Source organism: Etheostoma cragini, chromosome 17, assembly GCF_013103735.1.
Source record: "Etheostoma cragini isolate CJK2018 chromosome 17, CSU_Ecrag_1.0, whole genome shotgun sequence".
Classification (NCBI taxonomy): Eukaryota; Metazoa; Chordata; class Actinopteri; order Perciformes; family Percidae; genus Etheostoma; species Etheostoma cragini.
Window position 1 is genome coordinate 12,925,709 of NC_048423.1, and position 21,720 is coordinate 12,947,428.

At 36.9% G+C, this 21,720-nt stretch overlaps 2 protein-coding genes across 7 annotated transcripts in view; one reads left to right on the forward strand and one right to left on the reverse strand.

The window, feature by feature from the left end:
• Window positions 1-21,419, forward strand: part of mcph1 (microcephalin 1) — a 27,906-nt gene extending 6,487 nt beyond the window's left edge. The window contains exons 11-17 of one of the 6 annotated variants that reach the window (XM_034897949.1): window positions 2,186-2,223; window positions 2,371-2,533; window positions 2,628-2,705; window positions 17,564-17,605; window positions 17,742-17,832; window positions 20,575-20,812; window positions 20,919-21,419. In XM_034897949.1, the coding sequence (XP_034753840.1) occupies window positions 2,186-2,223; window positions 2,371-2,533; window positions 2,628-2,705; window positions 17,564-17,605; window positions 17,742-17,832; window positions 20,575-20,798 (636 nt within the window). In that variant the 3' untranslated portion in view covers window positions 20,799-20,812; window positions 20,919-21,419. Of the gene's footprint in view, window positions 1-2,185; window positions 2,224-2,370; window positions 2,534-2,627; window positions 2,706-17,563; window positions 17,606-17,741; window positions 17,833-20,561; window positions 20,813-20,918 lie in introns of all 6 variants that reach the window. The other 5 variants (XM_034897950.1, XM_034897951.1, XM_034897955.1 and 2 more) reach the window with 5 other exon arrangements.
• angpt2a (angiopoietin 2a) lies at window positions 6,465-17,909 on the reverse strand. The gene is made up of 9 exons (XM_034897971.1): window positions 17,361-17,909; window positions 13,561-13,716; window positions 12,482-12,603; window positions 12,145-12,383; window positions 11,661-11,788; window positions 11,198-11,299; window positions 10,501-10,667; window positions 8,446-8,576; window positions 6,465-7,036 (listed from the first exon to the last, which is right to left on the reverse strand). Exons 1-9 carry the CDS (start codon window positions 17,628-17,630, stop codon window positions 6,864-6,866), a joined length of 1,488 nt encoding a protein of 495 aa, XP_034753862.1. The 5' UTR covers window positions 17,631-17,909; the 3' UTR covers window positions 6,465-6,863.
• Window positions 21,420-21,720: the final 301 nt, after the last annotated feature.

Below are 21,720 nucleotides of genomic sequence, written 5' to 3' on the forward strand. Positions count from 1 at the left end.
CTTTTATTGTCTGTAAAGCGTCCTTGAGTGTTAGAAAGGCGCTGTTAAATAAAATGTATTATTATTATTATTATTATCCTGATTATAGATTAAAGGTCCCATGTCATGATGCTCTTTGGATGCCTTTATATAGACCTTAGTGGTCCACTAATACCATATCTTTCCCAAAATTAAGCATTTGTGCAGTATTACAGCCACTACAGCCAGTCCCACAATGAGCATTCCTTAGCATGGGCTTGTTTTAAAAAGGCATGATGTTTCTCTCTCATGGGTGGGCCAAGCAGAGAAAGGGAAGGTAACCTTGCGCCTTATGACCCATGATGAATTCCAGATCAACCCATCTGAGCTTTAAGTTTCTCAAAGGCAGAGCAGGATACCCAGGGCTTGGTTTACACATATCTCCATTTCTAGCCACTGGGGACCATAGGTAGGCTGGGGTAACACATATTAATGTTAAAAAACCTCATAAAGTGAAATCTTCATGCCATGGGACCTTTAAAAGGTCATATGTGAGGCATTATTGGTGAACCCATCCATCCATGAAATGTTCTTGGTCAAACCTGCATAGTTTACCATTCAGTGAAAGTGCAGATGTAAGCATGATACATGATATTTCATGTTGCTTGACTTTGGATGAATAAAGTGCAATTGTGCAGTTGTCGTTGATATTGTTAGGCTCGAAAAAATGTGCTTGGAGTTTTCACAAATCCTTTTAACCGTACAATTATTTCAATAATAGCTAAAAGTCAGAAAAAGTAGCCTAGACTGGTCACCAGCGTTAACTGATATGAGCTACTATATGTGCCCATGGTATTTTCAGTCAATGTTTATGTTAGATGCTATACAATTGTGTTAAATGGAGCACTGTAGCAGTCATCAATGAGACCTACTCGTACAGTGAAGGATTTCTTTCATTTGTGCTGGGAGCAGTTCTCTTTAGAAGCCATGCTGCAGTTCACACCAGCTCTTTGTCAGAAGCTCATTATGTCCAACTCATTCTTCAATGGCTGTTTTTTGTGCCGCTGCCAGAACATGTCCACCGTATAAGATAAGCCAATGTCCCTTTTGAGGAACATTTAGAATAGCTGCTCATGTTTTTAGTTGTTTGACTAAGTTTAAAAGACCTCAAAATTAACAGATTTTCTTGTTGCCTTTTGGCAGTGCTGTAGTGTTAGAGGAAATATATCCCTGTTGTGGATCATTAACAAACTGGAAAATCAAAACATTTCCCTTTGGAGAAAACATCTGTCAGGACAACCAATAAGTAGCAGTTATGGGGTGATGATAACCAACACAATGACTTCCCAACTTGCTTATCAAGGATAACGTGATGTGTGATTGGTATTGGAGAGGCCGTCGGGCCGTTTTGGCACCACTGTGTGCAGTAGGCCTTAACCCTTGACTTCCAGCTGGGGGACCAGAAATCAGAGTGTAACAGGAAGGGGCCTGGTGGTGCTGTTTGTAACTGCTGTTCAGGTGTTTTTGTCAAATGAGGATTTGCTATCTAGGGGCCAAAGTACGAGGTTGGATGGAAGACAGTCATCAGGTTACACATTTACTGTTCCGTTTTAGTGAATGAATATGTTTTTCTCCATTTTATGGTTTTGGTGTTTGATTTTTGTTGGTCTCTATGCAACTATACATCTGGCAGGGTTATTGAAAGTCTGTCTTGCTGTTGAGTAATGATCCTATTATATAATATGTTCAGTGCTGTATCATTCAACAAACCAACTCAAAAACTCGCACCCAAAAGAAACATACATGCATTACATTTCCCAGTGTATTGAAACATTTTTTATTTATAGATACTCTATTATTGGCATTTCACTTCCTTGTTCTGTGATCTTTGCTCTTACAAACACAAGCTAGACAACAAATCAAGCCAAATCTGTGCTCTATAGTGGTTGCTCTTATAATTGTTTTCTAAATATGTGGATATTGTGACACAATACAATAAGCGGTTCCTTGAACACAATTTAAGGCTTAGAATACTCCACAAAAATAAAATGCATTGAACACGGACATAAACTAGTTCATTTTCAAGAAAATACAGTATTATGTAATGGTTTCATTTATTTCACTTAATTATATTAAGTTTACGCAGAATAAGTTTATAGAAATATCCATGATCATTTAAGTAGTAAGAAAAATTTGGAAACATGTTGTGTGTTTATCTTTGTTTCAGGCTATGAGAACATTGGTCATGACAAGCATGCCCACTGAGTAAGTACAAACATTTGTCTTAAAGATAAATGTCAACAGCAGCGGATTGCTTCCAACACTTTCAATGCATGGGTGAGAAAGCTGTTCAAAGAAAGTCTTAATAAATAATTTGTGTTGGATGCATTCTACTCTACTCATCTCTTGTAGGAAGCAGCATACATTGGCTCAGGTGGTGACTGCACTAGGCGGTTTTTCAATTGTTGACCGAGTTTGTGAGAGCACAACTCATGTGGTATCTGGCGGTCAGCGGCGGACTCTCAATATTCTGTTGGGCATAGCTCGTGGCTGCTGGATCCTTTCTTTTGAATGGGTATGTAGTTTGTATGTTTTGAGCCATTATATTATATTATTTTAAATGATGATAAAGTGTTCTACTATCTTTTATTTCCATTTTTCCTGAGTAGATTCTCTGGTGTTTGGAGCAAAGGAAGTGGATTCCAGAGGAACCATATGAACTTTCAGACCAATTTCCCGCAGCACAGGTGAGTGTATTACTAGTGTAGTGGTACAAACGACACAACTACTACCAGCATTCAATTTCACTATAACCCTCATTATGTTTTTCATTAGTGCAAACTAGTGTTGTTTTTGGCTGCCTGTTTTAATTTTAGTTTTAGTCAAGCTGTCATTTTAATTTTTATTAGTTTCAGTCACGTTCATAGTCTTTTTAGTCTAGTCAAGTTTCAGTCGACTATGGCACCTAGATACCTCATTTGGTAGAGCGGGTGCCCATATTTAGGGGTTTACTCCATAACGCAGCAAGCTCGACTCCGACCTGCGTCCCTTTGCTGTATGTCATTCCGTCAGGCCTAAAATGCCCAAAATATTATATTATAGAAGATTTTCAGTGTACTAAAGGGCTGAACAGTCTTATTTTAGTCAGAGTTGTCCATGACTGTTTTTGTCTAGTTTTATGGGCTAGAGGAAGTGACTACACCTGTGTCTGCGCAGTGTGACCGGATGCAGCCACTGAAGTGAGACACAGGAAACACAAATACTGCAAAATAATAATAGTAATGCGACCAAACAAGACAAAACAATGTTATAACAGTTTGTCTTGTTTGGTCAACAAAAATGAAGAGACATTTTATCATAGATTTTATTTTGTGAACCACATTTAGTCTCGTTTTTATTTGTCAACAATATTATTTAATTATAGTCATCGTCACGTGACCAGCATTTATGTTGCGTCTTGTCTCGTTTTCGTCACAGGATAAAGGTTCGTTGATGACGATTTTTAGTCACTTCTGTTGACAAAAGCAACACTAATGCAAACAATCTAATTTTAGTTTTAATGGCCATATCAGAGTTTTTCTATTGCATTGCACTTATTAATGTTGATGTCTTTTCCCATTTAATGCATCTAAATGTAACAAAATTAATCTAGAAGCCTGTAAATAAATGTTTATTTATTAATTTATATAAATAAATATATTTTTTAGTGAGTCTCCTAAGAGGAGACTCACTAAAAAGGCATATTTTTCCAACATTAGATATCAAACAAAAGCCAAACACTATATTGCATTAAGTAGAGCCCAACCGATAAAGGTTTTTTAGGCCGATACTGATACAAATATTTGGTTAATTCAAAATACGATATTCCAATGTATCAGCCGATATATATTAAAAAAGAAAAGAAATCGGAAATGCGTAAAAAAAGAAAAGATTTCCCTAACATTAGTTATTTGTAGTTATTTACAAGTTCTTACTAAAATAATATGATAATTTGTTTTATTGTCACAACAGAAAATCAAAATATATTAAAGTTCTGATAAATAAACTTAAATTCCTTTTAAACAAAAACAGTGTTGCCCACAGTAACGTGGACAAACTATGCAACGCAAACACTCATAACACGGTTGACTGTCTATTTTTATTTTATTTTTTTAAATATTCATTAATCAGAATAATTTGTGTCATTATAAACAATTCTGATGGATTAGTATTTTTTTATTTTATGGCTGATACAGGCCATTATAAATGGCAATAAATGGCAGTGCACGTTCCATTATAACATGGTTCGGCAGGGAAGACTGGCTGAGAAGGTTTGCATGTACAAACTGAATGGTTTTTCATGTACAGACCACAGGAAAAGTTAAAGCCATAAATATGTGGTAAGAGAGAGCAAGCACTCTGGGCAAGGACAAGGCGTTTTGCTGGAGGGTGTGGGAAAACATGAGAACGCTTTGTCAAAGTTTAAAATTGTCTCATGAAAAGAGTTTTTGTAGCATTGAGAAGCAGACAGTAATTCTGACCTAGAAATAAGATACAGTTACGTTAATAATTGGGTACACAAATGCAGTGTTTTGCGGTATGTCAGTATTTATCATGGATGTATTTACTACTGTTGCCAGACAGAATGCTTTCCTTTACTTCCACTCTCTACTTCTTCTCTACTACTTGCTTATTCACAGATTACTTTGTCGTACCCCTCCTGGCGTTTCGTAGAATAATACAACAAACAATGTGTTAAGCATATACTTGAATGCACCTACTATACTAGTAGGTGCATGCTTGTAGCTCACATGCCATCTACAGAGGCCGGTGCCACGGTGTCTTGCATGAGATTAAACGAAGCTTTACATGCAAAAACAGGTGTTTGGTTGCTCTGTTGGATGTTGTAGCGTTGTCACTTCGGCAGTCCTCTCTTTTTCATACAACTCGTGTATTCTTGTGATCGTGCGTGTTGAGGGAATGTCATGCATGTCGTCATTTGTTGTGATTCTCAGAATGTTTCTCAGACTGACGTCCTCCACAACACTAGTGGGCCTGCAGTCTGTAGCTATCCACTTCGCTATGGCATTTGTTAGTATCTCTTGCCTTTGTTTATCTATACTTACCCACACACTGCATCTAACGTAGTCTGCCAAAGCCTCGCGCCATTGTGTGTTTCGTTAAATGATTTGCTGGTATCAACTGTGTGTATTGCATTTAGGTGATATTTCAGACTGGCAGTTTTCCGTTGATAAAAAAATTCAACTTTGCAGTATTTACAAAGTCTCTGAGCAACAAACTTTTACAATGATAAAGATATAATAAAAACTGCGTTATTGCGCGATAAAATTAATTGTCTGCGTTAATTAATGAATTAGTTAACCCGATAACGCATTAACTTGCCCAGCCCTACTTGTAACGTAAAATGATGTGCCTCTTTTTAAATAATGATGCATGACCTCCAACGACTGAAGCTTGCATATCACATGAGGCCAAGTGTGATTTATTTGCAGTTATAACTTTGACTCAACCATTTGTGACAACCAAGGTTCTACTGTAACTTTCCCTTTATATCCTTGCATAAGACCATTAAGGATTGCTTTATGGCTATATTGGACTGATCTTTATATTAATCTGATGAAGCGATGTAGCGTTCCTTGATTCATCAGTTATGTAATTAGCTGAATTAGCCAAAAAGACATGGCTGTTTTAACCATAAACAACCTCACATTGACTGTGCCACAACATGTATCAATATCACACTAAAGAATTATCAAAAACTGTGATAAAAGATTTGATTCATATTGCCCACTATTAAATTTGTCTATATCGCTCACTTGGTGGTTAGATTTGAAATGTGTAAATGTGTAGTTGAACTGTGATTAGTGACCTTAAAGCAACAATAGAAAAAGCAACTTTTGAGCATTTCATTTTTTATTTTGTACTTGAAGTGAATTATTGTTGAGAAGGACTTCAGAGCTTACGTTTTATGCTCTGTGCCTTGTGCTTGTGTTTAATTTTCAACTTCAGGTATTTTACAACTGGTAGATTATTGCAGTCAAATACTCCAAAACAAATCTAAAGCCAGTGTTGCCACTGGTAAGAAATTCAGTTTCCTTATATCCACAACCTTTTCATACATTTGGATGTTGAGGCCTTTAAAAGAAAAATTGCAAAAATAAAAAAGAATGCAAAAAGATCGTCATGCATAAGCATTTCGAAAGGTACTGCAGAATTATATTAAAAGGATTCCCCTTAGTGTAGCCTATGTGCAATAGAATTGTTAACTAACTAAGATTCAATATGTCAAACGACCAAATCTCCATCATATATCATAATGTTAAATATCAAACTTAAAATCTACATATAAATTAAACAACAAATGCACATACATTCTCAGGAGAAAAACAGCATCGTAAGAGAAATATTTCCTTTGGCATTTTTACATTTGCATTTACATTTTAGGAGTTCAACAGAAACATATTTACTTTGAGCCAGTTTTTCTGTGTTGTACCATTGTCTCTTTCTTTTACAATGACCGGCAGCTATTATTTAAAACATAGTGAAATGGGTGCTTCAACATTAAAATATTTAAAGAGATTAGATTAAATAATGTCACAATTTACTTTGGCCTCTTTTGTCTTGTTAGCTAGCTGTGAATTACACAGTGCAATTATTATACCTAATTATCTATACATAACACAGTCATAAGTATTTTCAGTACAGATATTTGACATTTTGTCAGTCTCTATTTCAAATTACAATACACATAAACATGCCCAAAATATGTCTTACTACAGGTATGTAAAAAAAAAAAATGTTAATGAAGTGCTTTGCGTCCCTTAAGAATCTTTATTTTGGTTGTGTTTGTTGCTGTTCGTCAGGCAGAATTTCCCTTCCACTTTCTTTAATCTGAGCGTAACAGTTCAAAGGGAACCAGAGAAATCTGCTGGTCTCATCATCATTGTAGTGGACTTCAGTGAGTAGCCCGAGCCTTTCCAGTAATACCATTTGATTCCATTGAAGCGATTTGAATTTTGGCCTTGTTGGTAATACATCCCATTCAAATTGGACGGACCACAGGCATCAAACCACCAACCTAGAACATCAAACCAAACTTAAATTTAGAGTTAATGTCAAAGAGGATAATGCATGCTGCTCTTTGTATAACAGTGATGGCGTTTGCCGTATATTTTCTATAGTATGATATGATAACTTGTTTTAAGAATGGGATAGTTTTGTGGACTAAAAACTATCACACTTGTCACTATAGGATACATTGCAAAGCCTCTTTCAAAGTTAAACCATCTTTTTGTTCTCTTGTAGTGACTTTCAATCCATTTATACACTTTACTATTGCTTAGTTCTTTTAATTTAGAAAGCTGTTCATTAGAGTTAAACCATCTGAGTGCTCTATGACTGAAACTACAGTAAATTAAAATTGAATTTATGTGCAGGCTTTAACTGTGCCATCTGGAGACTGACTACACTCCTATAAAGCCTGAACAGTTAACAAGCTGTGACATCTACTATATAGAATCAATAGAGAAAGTTGAGATTTAAAAAAATAAATGAGCATTAAATCACATTTTTCAAGCAATAATAGCGGTTTATATAGCTTCTGTGTAAAAAAAAGCATTAATGCACTTTAGCTGTAGCTCTATCTATGTCATGTCATTATTTCATCACACAAGCAACTAGAAGCTACTTGTTAAAAAAGTAAAAGTACGTGTCATGGTGTCAAGGCAGGCCTTTCACAGTTGGCTGCATCTAATTGGATATGACAGTAAAATTGCTTCTGCTGTTATGGTGGTGTCTTCACAGACATTGTCAGTAATTGTGGACACATACCCTTTTCAATTTGAATATAACAACTGGGCTGTTATTCGTAGTCCATAGGAATAGCATGTATATCTGTCAACATCATTTAAGCAAATGATTGGAGCTCGTAATATGGTTTAACATACTTATGGGTTCATACAGATTTAATAAATTCATTCAAAACAGATTCTGCTGTACTTTTTAACGATGTAAGTGTCACGATTGTGCATAATCTGCACATAAAGTCCCCTGGGAGAGGTCTCATGGGAAATCTCAGGGTTTTCATGCTTTAATGCTCACTTGGCACATCCTAATACAGAGAAGGACAAACTTCTGGCACTGGAGTCACTTTTAAGGGGATTGGAGGAGGACCTTTAAGCTACAAGAGGAGAGAGGGAAAAGCTCTGTTCCCAGGCTATGAATCAGCGGACTTAGGTCAGCCATTGTAGGCGCTGAATTCCCCAATGAGTTGATCAATGATTAACTCCAAGCTAATTGTGCTCTTTGACCTTGCCACAAAAGTACAGGAGCCCTTAAAATGACCTTGAATATTGTTAAGGGGAGTTCCAAGATTTGGGTGATTTGGAATTTGTTCCACAACAGTGCCATCACAAAATCAACATGATTATTGTATTTTCCTGACGAGCACAATTTTTCAGAAGTTATATGCAAAAATGTGTTTCTTACCCCCTGTTGTCAGTTGTGAACATTTGCAAACACATTTGTCATTGTCCAGGTCCTTTGTACTGAAATCACTTCCTGGCTGCCCAATGCTGCTTATTTTGCCTGCTGTTCCACTGAAGCCTTTAAGGTGTATCCTGTAGAATGGAAAAGGCAAAAATGAAGGAGGAGGAAGCCTGTGATTGCTGTTCCTCAAAAGGCAGCGTCCAACTCCCTTATACAGTTCTTTGGCCACAGCTTCACTAGTACTGGATTTAAAATGGGTTTTGGTATAAGGATTGAAGTGTGTGCTATTTGCCTTATAGTTTTGCTTATTGTGATTTTCACAAGCATCTTGGCGATTGCATATGTTGTCATGCTATTTTAGTTTTTTTTCCCCCAAAGGATTTTTATTGTGCTATTATGTGAAGTTTCTTTGTAAGAGTTATTTGGAAATACTGAGCAAACTAACTGGAAACATAGTCAAGTAGACTGAAAACCTAAAAAGAACTTTGTTGAATTGGAGCATTTCAAGCTCTTTGTCAAATTCAAAAGAAGGATCCCTTTCAATCTTGAAATCAGCTAAGTTCTGTAAAATAAAATATTTGTGAAGGATGTGTTATTGCCAAGAAGTGCAGACTGAATGTTAGAAATTAATTTATCAATTTATACTGTTTATTGATCCCCAGTGGGGAAATTACAATTTACACTCTGTTTGTTAGTCATCAGGCCTGAAATACACACACGTGCTCAGGACCTAATCATGCACAAATGGAGAGATGTTAGAGTGAATGTGCTGCCAGCTGGACCAGCGCCCTGAGCGTTTGGAGGCACCTGGCAATGCCGAGGAGGTGAAGTGGCATCTTTCCAGCTACCAACCCACAATCTGTACTTTTGGTCTGTACGTGGACTTGAACCAAACAAGGCATTTTATATATTTCTTATTTTTCAAACATTGGCCAGTTCATTACCTTTTTTTGGGGCGGATTTCAGTATGTCAGTATCAGGAAATGAATAGTCTCACACAGCAAAGAACCACCATCTAGAGGAATTTCTATAGTGTGTTTTGCTTTTAAGTAAACCTAGGAGGTCAGCATTTATCATGAGCTAGTTTTTTTTTTTTTTTTTAATAGGTTTCTGGAGATATGTGTGATATGGTCCAGGGGCACACTGTCAAAATACATTATCAGTCAAGACTGTAGAATTAATCCTTCTTGCACATTAATGCTAGGATTTAATAACCAGAGGGAATTCAGCACTGTCAGTGTGTTCATTAACATGTTGTCATCTTGCCTATCAGTGAACCAACTGTAGTGAATTAGCCTGATTATCCAACTGAATTCACTTCATTGTTTCAATTGCTTAAAAAAACAGATGTGGGTGACGATTCATAAGTAAGGATTCAGGTTTGTAAAAAATGTACGAGGAAATAATTACAGCCAGAGCTCATATGCTTTTAGCTTCGGGAAGAAATGTACTGTGTGTATGAAATATATTGCCATTACATTACACGTGAGTTCTCCTATTGATGGTGCTTTAGAGATGTTTTTATGCATCTTGTTTTAAGTTATATTGCCTCTGTAGGTTGTCACAAACACAGTTTTGAATTTCTTCATAATATTTGCAAGGCTTTGAGTTTTAAAGCTGTGCTGTAGTTTTGGTCCTTGATTGAAAATTGGCATTAGTTTTAGGTATCTGTTAAGGATAGCAGACTTCAAAAGCACTGTTGTAAGAGAAACAAATTTTCTGAAGGACGTCTTTGTCCACAATAACTTGAGCTACATGAATCCTACATTTTTTTTACTTAAAACAGAAATTAAAAAAATCTTACCAGGTATTTGCTACTGAGCATCTGACCCACTTTATGATTTTTCCAGATTATTTGTTTTTGGCATTTTAGGCCTTTATTTGATTAGACATGAAAGGGAAGAGAGAGGGGAAATGACATGCAGCAAAGGGCTGCAGGTTGGATTTGAAACTGTAGCAGCTGCAAAGAAGACTGAGCCTTTGTACATTGGACGCACACTCTGGGTAAGCTACCTAGGCTCTGTTTTTTTTGTTTATATTGTCAGTACAACGTACCTGTAATTTTGTGCTTCGCTGTCGAGAGAAAAGTGGTCATATTGTGAGAATCCAGAGTTTCCTTCCCAGTCGCTCAGCTGGATTCTTAGTTTATAGGACTGTTGAATTGTCAGTGTGGAGACAAATTCATTTCCTAACCAGAATTCACCTGTAGGATCTCCAAACCCCTGAAAATACAAAAGAAATACAATTAAACCTTGTTGAGTCCCTGCAGGAAGGGCTTGTAGGTTGCTTTTTCCATATATTTTTTTCCTGTAACTAAAATATTTCATCAAAATACTGAAGATACTTTCAGCACTTACACAAATATTCACATCACCAATGAGATGTTGATAAAAAAGTATGCCAGCTTTTACTGAACTTGGTTGTAGGAAAAAAGGAAATGGCATGAATGCTTTCCTCAGCAAAGATTGCTTAGTAGGGACTTGAGGTTCTTTTTGGCACAGGGTTGCCTCATTTATCTCCTATTTGGCATTGGCAGTGCTTGTCTTTTTTTTTGGAATCATCTATACCCCATTATGATTGTAAATTTTACGTTTCAGTAGCACTGCTTTGTGTTTGGAATACAATCACCAGGCCTTTAAATCACTCTGTTGATGGCCAACACCAAATCTGCTCACTGTATTGGAATGAATTGCATTTGGAATGAAAACCGTAGCCTAGGTTATATTTTTTTAAAGGGAATAATTACTTTTACCTTTTTGTACTCTTGCCACGTTCGGTGAAAGTCAACATGGCCGTCAAAGCGTTTTTGTAGTACTGTCCACCCACCTCCTTCTGTCTCCATGTCACAGAAAGCCTTCAAACACAAGGAATAAGGAGTTGTTGCAATTAAAAATGAAATCTTTGTGAGAAATTCATACTCATTTATAATTTGACAATGCTGTCTTATTTGAGTTTGTTCAAACAATTGTTAAGTTGCACGGAAGGTACACAGAATTGATGTCCAAGTCTTAACTGAAACGTTTCTAAGGACATCACCATTTTAGCTCAAGCATGCACATCATTAATGGAATTCTAAGGACATTTAATTTAACTTACACGCCCTCAAACACAATACTGTTTACTGAGCACTTCCAGAGGTTTTATTTACAAGATTGAGTAAGTGTTGGTGGGTTAGTGCATACCATGTCTGAGTCAATTAAACAGGATTACTGTACCTTAACCTCTATTGTAGTGTTGGGTAATATCACAGTGTAGACTCCACTTTGGGTGTTTCCTGCCTTGAAGACAGCAGCACAGTCCATGAATGTGGTAGGAGTGTCCTGCATCATGACAGTTTTGCTCTCTGCAGAAGAAATCTGCATTGTTATTTTTGACACACCATTGTATGGCATTTAACTGTCCTCCTTTGATAAGTTCAAACTAAGAAAAAAAGATTGCATTGATTTGTGGTAATTAAAGTTATGTGATCTTTTGTGCAATTCATGACAACTTCACAACGACACACAATGGCCTCAAAAAAAGAATTGTTGCAGGGCCATTGGATTGGATTAATTTGTGCAGGTGTTAAATTCATTTTAAGTAGTTACAGCAGACTGTGAGTGTACTGGCAGTTCCCAAGTATGGATATGTTTTACAAATATGATTATAAAACTCAAGAGTGCATTAAAGAGGTTATGATGACCTGAAGTGCGGACTCACCTCGAGATGAACCGTCAGAGATGGTGTGAATGAGATTGTTCACGGTGTCTAGTAGCTCCTGCTGCTGACGCTGCAATACAGTGTTGTTGGAGGAGACTTTGAGCAGCTGCTGCTCCAGCTCGCCAATTATAGCGGTCTGCCTCAGTATTAGAACCTGAAGCTGCTCTTTTTCATCACGAAGCATCTTCAGTTCCACCTGTCTCTGCTCCTCCATCTCCCCCACCTTTTTCTCTAGAAAGCTGGGAGGAGAGTTACAAGTTCAGCGGTTCACATAAGCTCAAAACTGTACTGTTTAGTATGGCCTGGGATTTAATATGTTGCGATTTAATGTCCTCACCTGTTTTTGTCATTCAGCTTGCTGATGTCATTTGTTTGGACAATTAGTTGTTTTTCCAACTTGTTAGTCGACAAGGAGTTTTCAAGAAGTTTACGCTCAAGTCGAGTTGTATGATGAATTACCTAAAAACAAAAGAACAAGGCAAAGCAGTTCAGTCAAGCTGTGAACAAGAGGTATCTTGTAAAATGGCTCACAACTAGATATAGGCTGTGTTTTAATATAGACATTTTACTGTGAAATTATGCAGTTGCATCTGACATTTCCCCAATACAGTATGCAGATAACAACGTGACTTGCAGCAATTAACAAAAAAGAAAGTAAAAAAAATGTAACATAGAAGAAAGTATGGCAAAAGAGCAATAAACGTGGATAAAAATCCTAAATGACATGCAACACAACAACACGCAATTTGTCTAAAATAATTTGGATATTTGATTCTGTCTTCCACTAGTGGATCAAGTTGAACACAAGCCCAGTTTGCACCTCTAGCATGAACAACAAACAGCCATTTGCAAAATAAAAAAACCATGACAGGAAAGAACGACCAAATTCCAACACAGCAGACATACCTGAACAAGGGAAACATTCAAATCCACCTATTTTCACAGATTTATTTCCCAGTTTGGAGGAACTGAACTCAGCAAAAAGCAGGTTGTTTACATGGATCCTAGCTATGTGTCTCCAATGGAGCTGTTGGTGCCTTTGAACAGACGGATGTCTGATTGTGACAAACTGATAGACCCTTTCTTGGGAATACGAGTGTGCTAATAACAGGAAATGCTGTACAGTTGGCTCACATAAGGTCATTGACGTGCCACAATAATAAACGCAGTCATGCCTGTTTTTCCCTCCGCGTATTTTCTTTTACATTATTTAAGGCAGTGTATCGCAGAGCACACTTAGGCTTTCATCTTTAAATGGAAACAGAGGAATAACAAACATGTAATTATGTCATTAAAAAACAACTTGTGCCACATTTTCATTAGCATGTTATTCTATTAAGCTTATTATGTTATGTGTAAACTGTTTTGACTGTTTTGTTGCATAGCCTGTAAAAGTAGCGGGCAGTGCAGCCTCACCTGTGCCTCCACATTGGTCAGTTTCCTTGTTTGCTCTGCGGTTTGGCTCAATAGGTTTGTTCCAATTTCAATCATTGTAGCTGTGTGGTTGTGTACAGCCGTCTGTTGGATTTGGACCATGTCCTGCTTCATGCCGTCCTGTATGTAGTTCTCCAGCTGCAGCACAGAAGCAAGACAATTAGCTTGAGACATTTTTAAAGAGTCATTGATTAGATTGATCTTGCAAATGTCATTAGGAGCACTTTGAAGGAGGCAGAGGAGCATGCTTTTTTCTGAGATCGGTCTTGTGTACTACTGTAAGAAAATAGTGACAGTGTGAGCAAATATAACAAAAGGTAATTTTTACATTTGTTTTCTACTGAACCTCTAAAAAACTATTTTGGAAATATATTGATGGTGCTGTAATAGAGGATTATGAGCAAGCGCCATTGTTAAATTATCTAAATTGAGCTATGGATGAAGCTGAACAGAATTGTCCCATGACAAGGTACTTTAAAATTGGTTTTATTATATGGTGTCAAATATTTAAAAGCTTCTTTAAATTAAAACATGAAAACCATTGTTTTGGTCCTGAAGGTCAAAATGTGGAAAGTAATAGATTTTTTTTCTTAGCAAAGTAATACAATAATAACAATCTTGAAGCAGATTAATTAATTTTTATCATCTTGATTTATGCATGGTAAAAACGTTTACGGTTCTGATGTAACCTTGCCATATCAAACCTCTTAATCATAGGAATAATACAATGAGCATGGATTGCCTCAGGGTGGGAAATGGTCAATGTTTCATCGTTACAAGATTTGTTCTCATCTACCTTACAGTATTGCCAGATTTAGACCAAGACCAATCATTAAGTTATTTCCTGCATGGTGTCCCTGAGTGGCAATCAGGTCACACGACTCGTAAACAGGATGGAAGTGTTGAATGAGGAGTCACATCCTTTATGACAGTGTGACATGTGTGTGCAACTGGAAACCATTGTCAGTTTAATATCTTTATCTGCAGTAAGTTTGCATAATCACTTTTGTTATTTACTCATCAGTCAGCAATGCACACCCAAACAAATGTATTATTATTATTTTTCTTATGGAAAATACAAATAACATTTGCAATTAGTGCTGATTTTGTTTGTCTTCCTTTCATGACGTGAAGTTTGTTTATGTTCTTGGATACACAAAGGGATCTGTAGTAGGTTGAAGGCTGTCATTGGAAATTTTGGCAGGATGTCCCATTGATCTAATCAGTTGTTTACTCCATGCGCCTCAAAGGCGTCAATGAGGAATAACCTTTTTCCTCAGTTGTCATTAGCTGGTGCAGTGTAAAAAGGAAGAAAGGAGAAATTAAGTTATTAATAAGAAATTAAGTCTATTTTAAATAGATAATTTGCACCTGATGGAAGTCTACTGTTTACTGATTTGGAACATCTTTTTGAAATAAAGCTCAGAAAAAGCTATTTTGTAGACATCCTGCATGTTTATGTGACAGCAGCGTGAAGTTATTTAGGCTGTTCAAGTGACCGATTCCTCTAACGTAGGTAGGGATCACTTGATTTCTCAATTTATTTACACTCTTTAAGCTCTTCCATCCCTCAAGCCACTTCTGTAGAAGAGGCACTACCATGATTAAGGAAAGTCCTATATCATCTATCCAACCTTCTATTTCCTTTACCTGTTCTATTTAGTTTTATGTGGAGCCGAAACCAATCACAACAAGGAATGGGTACATTATAACATATAGAACTTTTAATCAGCAGTATATTAATTACATATAGGATTTTAATGAATTAGGGGGGCACCCGAGGTAGCATGCTTACAGCTACTACAGTATTTTGTTTTACTACCATCTAGCTGTAGGAGAAGTGTGGCTTTCTTTTATTTCTGATGACATAAGTTGTGATAACTGACCTCTCTACCACACTTAACAGCTTATCAGGCTGAATAATTAAACAGTATTTTTTACATACTTTTTCTGGGTTGCTAAGCTAATAATGACCATAGCACACTTGCCTACTGATGGAGGTTTACAAAGTCTAGGCCAATTCTTCCGCTTCCACTGCAGAGCCGTGGTAAGCTATAATACTTAATAGTAAGACTCTGTATTATATCTGGGTGCTTTAGTTCATACAAATCAGTTTGGTTCTTTATGGCAAATTATAAAGTTAACTTAAGGAAAGAACATTTGTTCTTCGTGTGAAACTTTAACCATCACACCTGACCTGAGATTTCTCCCATATTTATGTGTGCAAATTAATTTGGTGGTCGCACAGTAGAAGAAGGCACTGGAGTCCTTCATTTGAACACAAACAGCTATGTTGATACAGCTAAATCTTTGGTGACACATCATTAATCAGCAATGCTTCTTTGTAGGGGTAGGGGAAAAAATGGATCCACGTACATATCAGGATCAACAATTTTTAAATTAGGGATTATTTTCCCTAGAATCAACCATTTACCAATGGTTCACCTAAATATTTTCTGTTTATACGGTACCGCTGACAGTGATTACATTATTTTCATTTCCAGCAAAACCGGAAATGCAGAAAATACATGTTATGTACTTATTAACAAATTAAATAAATGTCAGACTGACTGGCTGGCATGTGATAAGCATTCTTTTTTATAAAACAAAAATAGTTTTTAGAGATGTCTAATGATATACTGTGTCTAGAAGTGACTTTTTAGAATTCAACTTTTGTTTTTGTTAAAGAATGCAAAGAAAATCGCAATGCTATCGAATCACAATAAATGAAAATGGTGATACAAATCAAATTGGCATACATGTATCGTGAAAGAATTGAATCGGTACAAAAACATGTTGTCCCAACCCTACTTCTTTGTATGTAAGAAATATGTAACCTGAGTCAGATGCGCTGTTGAAATTGGTAAAATGTTCACTTGTGCTGCAAGCAGGCTTTGATTTTGGAGTCAGCACTTGAGCTTATGTGCCCTCTGAGTGCTCCTGTGGAACAGATCAGAGCTCTTTTTACGTTATGAGACTGGAATTGTGTGATCAAGCTGTGAAGTGTTCTTGTATAGTTCTGATCCGTCATCACACTCTAAAGAGGGAGAAGAGAGGGAGGACGTTAACTTTTTTTCAATCACACAAGGAATGGCTCAGCAAACTGAAAGAGAAGTATGCATCCCTCTTGTAGAAAAGTGTGTTGAGTCTTTGTCAGTTATTAATCCCATCACGCCCTTTTGCACTGAAAGAAAGTGTTTCAGAGACTTCTTCACATTTAGACAAAATAGTTCTAAACCTTTTCTAAACTGTTGTTTAGCGGAACAATTTCAACACTCTTTTATTTTGTGGTAATGATCCAGCCCACCTTATTTTAGTATGGCAATCTTATGGTACTTATTTAGTATGAGCCTCAATAATCTGCCCATTTGGAAACAAAAAAAAGGCATCCTTGAGAAACTGCTTTCTTTTCATATTAAAATGTGCCAATGTTCCACAAACTAAAGTACAGTATTAGATAATTCATCAAACTTTTAGTGGTCTACATTTCATCCAAATTATTCTCATCCTTTATACTAGGTGTTGGATTTTCTTTAAAATGCTACCTTTTTTTTTGTTCCAGAAAATTGTAAGGAAGTATGAATGTCTCCAGTGGCACCCGTGTAGAGGAAACATAGCTCCTCGGCACATGTCCTTTTACGCATCATGCTGCTTCAGATACCTAAGTATACTTCATCCTATTTACCTCTGAAGCTATCACTCTAAAATAACAGTAATTAAGGCAGTCATTTATATCACAGTCTCATGTATTGATGTGATATCATAGGTGTGACACAATTTACCTTAAGCAGCCACTGTGTGTTGTTCTCCATAATGATCTCCAGCTGTTCTAGCCTCTGAGCCGACTCCTCGCTGTCCACAGGTCCATCCTTTTGAACTGGATAGTTGTAGTTGCTGCTCGGGGTTTGGCAGTTTTCCTGCTCAGGCAGCAGAAAGGTGTAGCTGCACGGCCCGTTTTGGATCTGATATTGTCTCTTACCAACAGCACTTTGTCCTGTCCCCAGACAAAGGCAGAAACTTAAAACTAGTAAGTCCACATTCATCATCTTCATAGTATAGTAATATTTACCTTAAAACAAAGTTGGTACAATTATAATTCCTTAGTTTCTTAAGTTAACCTGTACTTAATCTTCTCTCAATGACTGGATGTCTTTCCTTAACAGCATCTGAGTGTAAACAATCCTCTTGAGGTTCTGCAGACTCCTTTTATTACCTCTCAGTGGAAGGAGGTGAAAAAGGCATCAGGAATTAGAGGTAGTGTGTCATTCCCTTTAGGTTACCGGTGCCAGACTGCATGTGCTCTTCTCATCAAGCCCCAAACCACTTGTTTGAGCTGCCCGTTGCCCCTCTGATTAGCGAACTGTGAGACTAAACCACTCCCCCCTCTCTGCCGCCACTCACTGAGAAAAGCACTGAAGTGTAGATTCCTGTTAGTGCACACTCACTTCACAACAGCAGATGCACAAAACTACACACTTTCCACTATATCCTCTGTTATACCCACATGTTTTTTTTTCTTCTTTAGTTGAACAGCTACTCAGGATGCAGCTGTCCACATTCAGCACACACTGTGACAGTAGCAGTGTCCATCCCATTCATTGAAAAATGTTTCCCGGCCTACAAAAAACACACTTGCGTCTTTAAATGGGAGATTTAAAAGAAAAATGAACTCATTCATATTTTCCTAATTTCTTCTTATAGGATGCTAAATCTAAAAATCCACTGAAATTGACAGATTTCTTTTTTTCACCAGTTTGATTTATTTAGCAAGTTTATAATGTTATAAAATCATCCAAAATTCCCAGGTCTTTCTTTGTGTCTCAGTCCACAAAGTCTCATATCATTTGTTATTGGTACAAACTAATGTGGTCTCTGACCACAAAATAGTCATGGCTTTTTTATTGGCCTTTGCTTCAGGGTAGGGTTTTGCAAGAATTAGATGAAATGTTTTTGGCAGATCTCTGAGTCACAAGTATAATGAAGCATGATTTTCTCTTACCCTTTCAGATAAAAAAAAGTTAATCAGAAAGTTGTTTGTTTCTTTGTTTTCTCTTACATAAAAATGCAATTTTGTAAGTGTAGGATAACTCGTTAGATGAGAGATTTGGTCAGCTTTTGGATATGTGGGCATGTCGTGGGTGTTTTGTATATCCTGTCCCAAACGTTCACATCTACACTAACTTGAAATAGTACGACAGAAAGTGTTCCCACACATTGTGAGCCTGTCGAGCGTAACTGTTAATAATGTAAATCATCAGAACTAATACCAATACATATTTTATGAAAAGATTGGATATTTTCCAGAATTGTTATAGGCATGTTTGGAGTAATTTTCAGACAAATTAGTAACTTGTTTTTCTGTGGCTTAAAGAAAAAAAAAATTGTAATAAGAAAATGATTCTGAGAATGTATCACCTTTGGGTTACATTTTCTAGAAAAATTAGGGAACTGGCTCCCCACAACATCTGATATAGCCATATACAGCTTTTTCTGCTATAATGACTGTCTTGAACGACACACATAGAATGTTTGTGGCATTTCCCCCCTAATTGCATTATTCCAACCCAGTTTTTGCTAAAGTCTGTCTGAGGGCTCTGGGGAACAGATTGCAGGTGTGTAGTCCAGGAAAGGCATTGGCATAGGAGAATTGTTTTGTCCTATACTGTAGGAATGTGCCTCCATCAAAGACAAGCTCCTATTAATTCAGTAACTTCACTTTTTACTCCTCCTAACAGTAAAACATTTAAAAAACCACAGACCTTGGTCCATTTTTAACAGTCTGTAAAGTAATTATAGATCGATTGAGCTTGATATTGTGTTCTGAATAGTCATTTTACCATGGCATAATAACATTTGTTAACTGCACCATTTTTCATTTTTTGACAGGAACGCTGTAGATTTGCCCTGTGCAGTTGGATAGAAATACCATAACAGAATTGTAGGAAGTAGGCTGATGTAATAGTTACTGCATAAGGGAAATGCAACATATTTAAGGCACATTACCAAAGAGGAAGGACTTGTCGTCATTCTAAAAACATTGATGTCTGTTGAGGCTGAATCACTCAAACTTGAATGGCAACAGTTATTAATGCACAGGGAAGGGAACATACCACACACTAAACATGCCCTCATGCTACAATCAAACAATGTGACTTTTACCAAACTATAGTTAATGTAGTTAAATCTCCTTTCTCACAAAATAAACCTTACATATAGTCTTCAATCATTTCCTTTAAAGTGCATAATGTGGGTTAATGTTAACCTGACCCTGTCTCTGAACGCTCTGACCAATCCTTGATTACTTGACGTTAAGTGAAACCTGTGTGAACATTGACAAAAGTGTTAAAGCTTGTTTCCTGGCATTCAACTTTAGAGTACAGCAGATTGTCCCCTTCAGTTTAGCAACTGACCCCTGCTGGATATAGCTGGGGTCAGTAGGAAACAGTAGGAAAAACAGTTGTAAAACCCTGAAACTAAAGCGGCTAATTTCCGCTTAGCTGCTCTACTTACAGGGTCCAGCTAATGTGTATGCTGGCTCACTGTCACACTGTCACGGCTTACTGGGACACTTCAATTAATCAGAGACATTGTCAATATTATTAGTAACATATGTGCCTTTCCTACTATAACAAGTCAAAGCATCTGCAGGTCAAATTGCCTATTGTTATTCATTCATAGAGTTTGGTGAAATAATGTAATTATCAGCTTAAGCCAGACTAGAGGTCTAATTAACCAGAGTAATTGAAAAAATCTGAGTGTGTTTAATTTTAACTCTAAATGTTGTAACCAGAAATTTGAAATTGACTTGAAACTAATAAAGTAATTACAAACTCCAATTTATAAGTAAGTAACTTCCTGTAGTTTCCAGATGAGCATGCTTTCAGCATGTCGAGCTGTTGTCTCTCCTTCTTGGTGATCAGCTTCTGCGTCACTGTATGCTGACTGTACCTCTCTGAAAAGAGTTCATTTGGATTACCTGTCAGTTTCTCTTCTTAGATTTGTCGTCTCCAGAGGCACCTGTCTGCTGGGGAGCACCAGCAGGACCTGTTCCAAGGCCAGCCAGCGATGTTTGTGTCCCATCACTCACAGCCACCCACTCAGTCTCTGGTGGAGCTGATCCAGCTCTGTGGGGGAACAGTCTGCAAAACTGTGCGACAGGCTGGTATCTGCATAGGGAAATACAGCGGCAGGAGACCAGAGGGAAGCAGGATCCTGTCTGAGCAGTGGGTGCTGGGTGAGACGTTTTCTTTTACACAATCTGTGTTAAATGCTAGAATTCTTCATTTTCCTTCCTTTATGTCATTAGTAATTGTATCTCATTTTTTGTGATTTTATTTCAGATAGTATCACACATTTGAAGCGGCTGTCATATGATGACTACGACTTGAGTTGAAATAAATGTTGTGCCTGGTCACATACACTCAGCTTCTACCTTACAGTGTTCCTCTTGTGCAGGTTTATCATCCTGCTTGTATTCAGGGGCTTTACATAAATCCTCTGAAATATTCAGTTTTGAAAGACTTTAGTCCCTGGTTACCATGGAAACATGTTACCTCTGAGCAATCATTCAACAGCGCCCTAAGTTACTACGAAACATGGAAAACTGCTTTTACATAGTTCATGTTGAGCCTTTTTATTATTTGCATTTTCCCTATAAATTAGGGTGTGACCAACAAGGCAGAGAGTGAGCTTTAGGATTTTTTTTTTGTTCATAATGCTGTGATTTTAAAAATACTTTCTGAGCCAGTTTAATACTCTTATAGAGATAACACACTGTATCCTTACAGAAATGTTTTGTGATTTGTCATTTTTATTAAAATCCTTTCTTAAATTTGATTTGATCATTGGTTTTCTTATGTTCTTTAAAATAAAGACAAACAATTTTACTTGATCTGCAATTGACAACAACACACTTCAGATGCCCTCTGGTCCAAAACTTCACTTTTGAAGTGTATCACTTTTTTGAGCAATTTAATTTTCAATTTTCCAGTTTATATTGAAATTGACTTGGGATGAGAGGAATTTAATTTGGGAGTGACCATTTTGTCTTGAAAATGAAAAATCATAGTGGTTTGATAGATAAACCTTGTCATTGGGTGACAGATGGCAAATTAACAAGCTGATGTATCTTAGTGTGTTTAG

Coding starts and splice junctions, on each gene's coding strand:
- angpt2a (XM_034897971.1), bottom strand. CDS start 17,630: ATGAAGATGATGAATGTGGACTTACTAGTTTTAAGTTTCTGCCTTTGT. Junction 13,717..17,360: donor ACACACAGTGGCTGCTTAAG/GTAAATTGTGTC, acceptor TCTGTGCTGCAG/CTGGAGAACTACATACAGGA. Junction 7,037..8,445: donor TTCACAACTGACAACAGGGG/GTAAGAAACACA, acceptor TTGATGTTCTAG/GTTGGTGGTTTGATGCCTGT.